At 36.6% G+C, this 8,717-nt stretch overlaps 1 protein-coding gene across 1 annotated transcript in view; it reads right to left on the reverse strand.

Moving 5' to 3' along the window:
* Positions 1-8,648, reverse strand: part of LOC140156134 (MMS19 nucleotide excision repair protein homolog) — a 29,630-nt gene extending 20,982 nt beyond the window's left edge. Inside the window, exons 1-2 of the mRNA XM_072179209.1 lie at positions 8,546-8,648; positions 2,492-2,540 (exon numbers count right to left, since the gene is read on the reverse strand). Coding sequence (XP_072035310.1) covers positions 2,492-2,540; positions 8,546-8,630 — 134 coding nt within the window. The 5' untranslated portion in view covers positions 8,631-8,648. The remainder of the gene's footprint in view (positions 1-2,491; positions 2,541-8,545) is intronic.
* Positions 8,649-8,717: the final 69 nt, after the last annotated feature.

Consider the following 8,717-nt stretch of genomic DNA (forward strand, 5'->3'; position numbering starts at 1 on the left):
GTAAGAGTGTAGTTGCTAAATTTAAGGAGAGCATGGTGAGTGTGATGGCTGGAGCCATATTTGTCTAATTTTAGTCATTTAATAGTAAGAAACTGTAAGTACGGTAGCTATAGGGCGACCCCCCTAAAAAAACAATAAATAAAAAAACAGAACCCTCATTGCGCCCTCTTTTTCTCCATTTCAGAAAAGTTGGTATGTAACAAAACCTTTAACCATTAGCTTTAATAAACTGAAAAAAATATTTCAATCATATTATGTTTCTTACTTTATTGTTTCTTGCTTTTCATTTCTCTTTTTGGGATACAAGGTAGCCCTGAAAAGGGCTGAACATTTGGTTTGTCTTTGGTTCTTCTGAAGTGAGTTTACTGTGCTGCTCTGCCCTAGTGGTTGCTTCCTTGATGAATACAGGTTTCAGCCCTGGTCCTCATTGCATCAATTGCATTGCGTACCATCCTTGTGCGCCAGATACTTGCGAATGCAGCAGTAATACGGTTGCAAAGATCTTGGAGATTAGCTGGCGGTCCTCGCTCATAGACGTGTTGCTCCATCCTGGAAATACCAAGCACTGTACATGTGGATTGCTCCATTACTTTGAAGACCAAAGCTGCGTTTCAACTCTGGCGCAACATGTTGCTTAATGATGTCCAAGTACCGCTCTCCATTCAAGTTACCATCAACAAACAAAGGGCCAATTAAGGTGTTGTTGCAAAAAACCATCACTTTCCGATGATCATTTGGTCTGTCGAAGATGCAGTTGCGAAACTTGCGGGGAGGATTTATTTGATCCGAGTACATTCTGACATTCGTGCTGCATACGGAGCTGTTCATAGAAATTAGCCTTGTCTATTATGCAGATTTCCTGGAGCATCCTCTGCGGTTGCTGTACAAACCAACAGGAATATCTAAGCCTTCGTTGTTGATCATGTTGATCTCCTAGTTGAAGGGCATGCCGTTTTTGTATTTGGTATGGATACAGCTGCAGGTCTCGCCTTGTGATGTGATTGAAGCTGTACTTTGGTAAAGGCAACAGGTTTCTCCTAGCACTCACTCTTGGGTTTAGTTGAATAACCCTCCAGACCTGCGAGACGTTTGCTGACTTCTTGCTGTCCGGGGCGACCAGATCGAGGAGAATTTAAGATTCTTCACTGTACCATGTTCCTCAAACATGAGGCAAATATTGCTGACTTTACCAGGACTCTAATTAGGAAACCTGTTTCGAAAGCGCTGTTGTGTTTGAACATATAGCTACCCGTTCGCATGTATTTTCGTTGGGTAACAGTATTATCAGTATAATACTGAGGTCGAGGTCTAACCACCTTGCCTACTTATAGCAACTGAAGAGAAGTTTCAAGAAACTTACTTGACACAATACCTCTTTTGGATTTTGAAAAGCCTGGGGCTTACCTCCACAAAAATAGTTCAAAATGCACCATAAGTTTGTATTTTTCAAGTTGACCTATAAGTTTAGAAACATTTTTTGTTTGGCCAAATCATAATTGCTCATGTAAACTAAACAGGGAAACCCCCTGGGACACCACATTTGCCATCAGGCACATGCTTAAAAAATGCCATCCTATGCATCATCATCTTCAATGCAACATCCATTATTCGTTGATGTGGAATTATACGAAGTACATGCATGTTATATTAAATTATGGGAATGAGTTTTTGGACGACTAGATCAGACAATTTACATCTGTAAACAAACTGAAACAAGGCAAAATACTACCATATTATGACCTCTGAAGGCACATAACAAGAAAAGTTGGCAAAATATTAGGTAAAAGATGAGAGTTGGCACTGTATTTTGTTGAAAGAACATTGGAAATTGCCAAAATTTGAGTGGAAATAAGCTTGAAGTTTTCTATTATAGGCCAACCCTTCTGTACGGCATGAAATGCAAAGGGTATGATAAAAAGTATTGATCTGATTTTTTTGTCACTCACAAGCGATGTTTTTATGCCAACTGAGCACAAAACCAGTCAAAATACTGGTAAATATTATAAGCTTTAATACCAGGTGCCATACACTCGTTTTAAGTGGTGCCTGGTCTAGATGTATTTTTCACTTGAACCAGGAGCCAAAATGGTGGAATCACTGGGTCACTGGGTAAAAATCGCCCGGTGGCCGTCTAATATACAAAAAAATGTAAGTTACGAAGCCTTAGAATCTCCAGACTCCAATTTGCTGTCGTAGTACAAATTAGTAACCATTGGTTACTGCTCCAAGCCTGGGCTCATACACCTGTTCCAAATTTTGATATGCCACATAGGCTTTGTGTTGTGATCATTTCGATCAGTGGTTCTTAACAAAGAAAGCATGATCCAGTTGACCTAGCAATGGTCATATTCTAACATGCACTACAACAGCGAATAGAGCCCATACCATTCATCTTCCAGAAAATATGACATCTGATCATTTCTATTGATTTTTTGGTCCTTGACAGATCTCTGACAGTCACTTCAGTCCCTGTAAGATTGTGTGCACTTACCCCAACTGCTCCACTACATCTACCAGCTTGATTTCCTTCCTGTGAATTCCTGATGATGGCAAGATAAAAAGATTTTATATGTTATTTTATAATATCTTGCATTCAGATAAGCTCAGAGAATCGCCACTTTCAAACCCACTAGAAAGTCGTCAAAATTTGTCTCGATCACATGCTAATCATCTGACCTCTTCCCGGATGATGAAATTTAACCTTTTGACTTGACCTGTTTCTAACTCGATCTAATAGTTCCCCCCCAAAAAATTTCAAAAACATCACCGTAAAATTTACTATGAATTTCTATTAAAAATGGAGACGGGTGCGTGATTTGCCTATGCTGAGCGAGGCTGACGATTACGCATGCTCCGGTAAAGAATGATGACATACCTAACAAATGTGTGGCAGGTCGCTAATTATTAATAAAACCTACTTGTTGATAGAGAACACACAATCGTCGGTCATTTCTAAAGATGCATTTATACTCAATTGCTTTTCTAGTTCTCGTCTGCCTTCCGAGACCACATTTAAACAAAGCATCACCCCCCTTAATTTTTTGTGACCACCCACCTCCTGTTAAAATGCCCCTGCAGTATCCTATGGAGGACAACCAACCAAGTACCAAGTAACCGGGCCGTGTATCATAGCTATGTTACGGTACACACACTTAGTACATTTCTTATTCTCCGCACACATAAAATCTTTTTTTTTACTTACTATTTGTTCCTTTTTTTTTAGCAAAATATCCATTTCCATGTAAAAAACGTCTGTAAAATTGCTTCAGATGAAGAATTTTCCCAAAATAATCCGGAAGTATTAAGCACCAGCTCCTTTTTTGGAGACATAAATTTATGGTGTTCACATCATCATGCAAAAGAAGTCCAAATTTTCCTCAAAATTGACCTTTAAACCTGACATGAAAATGGGCTAATACAATAACTTACACTGAGCATGCTCTGTACCTATACATTTTATGAGTCAGTAAGGTCAAAATATTAACCCACTTCCGTTTGCCTGAAAAAATTCGATGTCATACGAATGTTTCAGCAATTTTTCTGCGACCAAAGAGGAAAATATCGCATTTTCGCTACTTTGATGATGATTTACACCTAGATCCAGCATTAGGCAACACATCTGGAGTAAGTTTAAGTGAATTTTTTGGACTTTTTTATGCATGAAAAGTATCATTTTGCATTCAGTAGTACTTTGATCAGCTCGTAATCGGCGGGCCTTATAACATCGCAGATTATTAATATCAAAATATTTTATTTGGAGAACTTTCTTGTGACATCTCGCCAGAAGCATCACAAATTATCAATTTTAAAAAGTACTATACTTTGTCTACTTTCTTTAACACACAAAATAAAGACCAGACAGGTCAACTAATGGCACTCTTAACGTGGGTCTACTTTTTGGCGTAGTGGTAAAAGCCTAACATTTCCCGCCTATTACGAGCTGATCAAACTATAGTGAATCGCCACAATGACAGGGTTTTCCAGACGTATTCAGCCGCGTAGTGAAAACTCTGAAATGCCACAGGGGATCATGGGATACTTGAAGCATCGGCGTGTGGCTTCTAAGTGGCATATTGTGGATTTATTTTGTAGCATTCCCATCATGCTTCGCCAACTTTTTCTGTTTATAGTTATTGGCAATAGAAATTGAATAATTTTGGTGCTCTTTTATTTATCATGTATACATATTGAATCAAGTTTATCTTGAACTGAGAGTACTACAAAATATTACATGTATCTATCCTAGATGGTAAGAATATGAACTGAATTTTATTGATGTCATGACCTGTCTCTTTGTAATAAATTCATATTTTGCATTTTAACACTGGGTAATATTTATATTACATGAATTAGAAGTTTGTCTGACACCATATACATTTCATCTGGTATTGTAATGTAAAGATAACATTTGGTATTGTAATGTAAAGATAACATTTGGTATTTTAATGTAAAGACAACATTTGGTATTGTAATGTAAAGATACCATCTGGTATTGTAATGTAAAGATAACATTTGGTATTGTAATGTAAAGATACCATCTGGTATTGTAATGTAACGATACCATCTGGTATTGCAATGTAAAGATACCATCTGGTATTGCAATGTAAAGATACCATCTGGTATTGTAATGTATAGATACCATCTGGTATTGTAATGTAAAGATACCATCTGGTATTGTAATGTAAAGATACCATCTGGTATTGTAATGTAAAGATACCATCTGGTATTGTAATGTAAAGATACCATCTGGTATTGTAATGTAAAGATAACATCTGGTATTGTAATGTAAAGATACCATCTGGTATTGTAATGTAAAGATAACATCTGGTATTGTAATGTAAAGATACCATTTGGTATTGTAATGTAAAGATAACATTTGGTATTGTAATGTAAAGATACCATCTGGTATTGTAATGTAAAGATAACATCTGGTATTGTAATGTAAAGATACCATCTGGTATTGTAATGTAAAGATACCATCTGGTATTGTAATGTAAAGATACCATCTGGTATTGTAATGTAAAGATAACATCTGGTATTGTAATGTAAAGATACCATCTGGTATTGTAATGTAAAGATAACATTTGGTATTGTAATGTAAAGATACCATCTGGTATTGTAATGTAAAGATACCATCTGGTATTGTAATGTAAAGATACCATCTGGTATTGTAATGTAAAGATACCATCTGGTATTGTAATGTAAAGATACCATCTGGTATTGTAATGTAAAGATACCATCTGGTATTGTAATGTAAAGATACCATTTGGTATTGTAATGTAAAGATACCATCTGGTATTGTAATGTAAAGATAACATCTGGTATTGTAATGTAAAGATAACATCTGGTATTGTAATGTAAAGATACCATCTGGTATTGTAATGTAAAGATACCATCTGGTATTGTAATGTAAAGATACCATCTGGTATTGTAATACCATTTGCAATTTGGCAGTTGGCAGTTGAATATTTTTTGGAAACCCTCCATAACACTACAGACCTGAAATTTTCAGGATTTCTATTTCTCACAAGTATATTCCAGTACACCAAAAAAGAAAGAAATCCATTTTTTGATGGTGTACCTGATTTGATAAGTTGGCATGGAGTGACCCCTGAGTCATTTTTGGCTTTTTAGGGTATGACAAACCAGCTACAGTACCGAAAAAATATTACTTTCGTGGAAAAATTTAAACCTTGCTCATTGGATTCCTTACAAAATTATACCCCTAGGTCATCCGTGGCCAGAAAGGGGTTTCCCGTGGGGAAAAAGGTTATGGACCCTTGAAGTTGGATATCACCTAAAAATCATGTAAAATGACATTTTAGGTTGTTTTTGCTGTTGTTTTTCAGTGTTGTTGTTATTGTAGAACTTCCTAGTAGTAGTTGTTGTTATTATTGCTAATCTTTGGTGACAATGATGATTGTGGACTCATGGTGTAGTAATTTAATAAATACCCAGATCATAATTTACAAAATTATTACACCTTAAATAGAACTTCAGGGCTCTGTAACTTTTTTTCACAACGGGAAACCCCTTTTTGGCCACGGATGACCTAGGGGTAAAATTTTGTAAGGAATACAACATTTGACCAAGGTTTAACTTTTCCGGCATGAGTAATATTTTTCTGGCAAAAGTTCTGTCATACCCTCCCAAATGGAACTTTCAATTGGAAAAGGTAAGCCACCAAAGAGCATTGAAAATGAGAATGGCGAAAGTGCAAAAACACTAAAAAAAAAAAAAAAAAAAAAATTTTGTATAATAATTGCCTAAAAATGAAGGATACGTCATTAAAATTGTCCTTAGGTATTTTTGAAATGAAAAATTCAACGAGGAAACAGCAATATTGACAAAATTGTATAGCCCCATTCAGCAACAGGTATGACAGGGTTTAGTCATAAAAAGTTCCATTTGGAAGGGTATGACAGAATTTTTGCCGGAAAAATATTACTCATGCCGGAAAATTTAAACCTTAGTCGTTGTCAGGACTTACAAAATTTTACCCCTAGGTCATCCGTGGCCAAAAAGAGAAAAAGATGGGAATTGATTCAGTTTTCAGCAAATTATGCTACTTTTTTGAACAGCTTATCGATAAATAATTCCCCGAATGTGCGCACGATATTTTGAAAATGTATGCAGTGGTAGGTATGTGCATATTGCTTATTATAGAGGGCGACGTTCAACTCAAAAAGCTCAAAAAGTTGCGACCACAGTAAATGGCTTAACTGTGTAATCCCCATAGGAAAATACAACATTTTGAAATTTGGACACCAGAAACTTGGAGACGTAGTCTAAAAAGTACTGGTCCTTTATCCTTGATACAGAAGTCATCATGCAGTGATAGTTAGATTTCATAAAATAAAATCGCCTTTGTGTAAAACGGATCATCGTGGTGAAAAATGATGCATTACTGGCTCTTTTGTACAGTAAGTCATTGTAAGGCAATGTCAATGATGGCCGCAGAAAAATGAAAAATTTTAAAAACAGACTTTTTGCCCATAACTTTGTTGATATTTGAGCTACAGACATCGTTGACCCCTCATTTTTTAAGGTAAATGATCACCTTTTTAAACAAAATAATGTCCATGTGAAAAAATCTTCTTGAAAATTTTGTGATCATGCCTAGCAGTGGAATGTGGACTTTTATCAATTTTGTTTGGAGTCGGGAAATTAACTGTAAAGTAAAATTTGACTCCTCAGTTGTTGGAAATTCTTTCTTGGAACAAATATAATTAATACCGGTATATTTTGTTTAAAAATAAGTCAAATAAAAAATTGTTATTACGTTGCTGAAAAGGTACGGTATTGCATTGTTAAAATTGTCTATGGATACAATGTATTTCAATGGAAAACAAGAAATAGCAAAATATCAGTATTAAACATCCCATTTTACTGTAACCCCCCACACATGGTCGACCTAGGGGTTCTTTTCACGCTGAACACGATGGCGCTATTCACAACATGCGATACTCAATCCTTGGTAAAGGAATTCCCGTTATTGCGGGACAAGTAAGTACATTGTAGGTACATGTATGCCAGGTGAATTTAAATTTGCCATTAAACTGCATATCAAATTAAAGCCCTTGAGTAAAGAAAGCCAAAACTGAAAACCTTTTGTCATAGCACTTTGCAAAGTTACATCTTTTCAAAGATCGACTTTCATCAAAAAGATTCTGCTAGCAAAATTCCCCAAAACAGCATTACAACGGGGGTGTTTCTAGATCTTAGTCTCATGATGATACGGTAGCAGCTTTTGTTATTCTGCTATCACAATCCCTCTAAAATTCCATGTGTGAGTGTCCCATAAAAAATCATATATTTGGGTCAACTGAAGTAGAAAACATATTTATAGGTTTCCTTGACCGACCTGTTCTTGAAAAAAATTGAAATTTCTATGTAAATAATATGTATTGTGTTTGGGCCTGGTCTAGGTGAATTTCGCTGACTAGCAAATGTGTTATTAACTAAGGTTTGCCTGGCATGCCTAAACTAAAGTAAGTATGTGTGGGTTATGGGCTGGCTGTCTGAGACTGTGCGCCCGTACTCACTGCAAGCGGCATGAATGAATGATGATGAAGCATCACGCCGCTCAGCGGCAAGCGGCAGAAAGTATGAAACCAGCATTACAGGGCCCTGCAAGTGCCCGGCAACAAGCGTAGCGCATATAGACCTTTTCCGTAATTGCCCACCTTTCGTGGGGTATACATGGAATTTTTGCCCGCCTCTTTTTCGATATTTTTTGTCACAACAATTACCCCATCTACGCCCGGCGAGATATATTTGCCCTCGGTTTCAACATTTTTTGTCACGTGACATCGATATTTACCCCCATCTACGGCGAAAGGTGGGCAATTACGGAAAAGGTCTATACACCCCGTTTTGGCATATTTGGAGATTTCCGCACTCACTGCACTGACTGTCGAATTTTGACATAGCGCGCAGTAGGGCACAATAAGCTTAAAGATGTTTTCATTTGTATACTTTATTTACGTTCACAAAAAACCCAACAAACTCTATTAATACTAGTGATTTCATGTGGGTTATTTACCTGAAGTAACAGCACTGATTCCGCTGTTTTTCTCTCCTCTAATATATTCTTCGAGCGTTTCAGAGAGCCACATGGGCGCCGCCATCTTTTCACTGTTATTTAATCGCGGAGATTCTCGCGAGAATAATTGGCCATTTATTTGTTTTTTCTCCTAAAATACCATTATTTCAAA

The sequence above is a fragment of the Amphiura filiformis genome, chromosome 1 (genome assembly GCF_039555335.1).
Source record: "Amphiura filiformis chromosome 1, Afil_fr2py, whole genome shotgun sequence".
In the NCBI taxonomy this organism is placed as follows: domain Eukaryota; kingdom Metazoa; phylum Echinodermata; class Ophiuroidea; order Amphilepidida; family Amphiuridae; genus Amphiura; species Amphiura filiformis.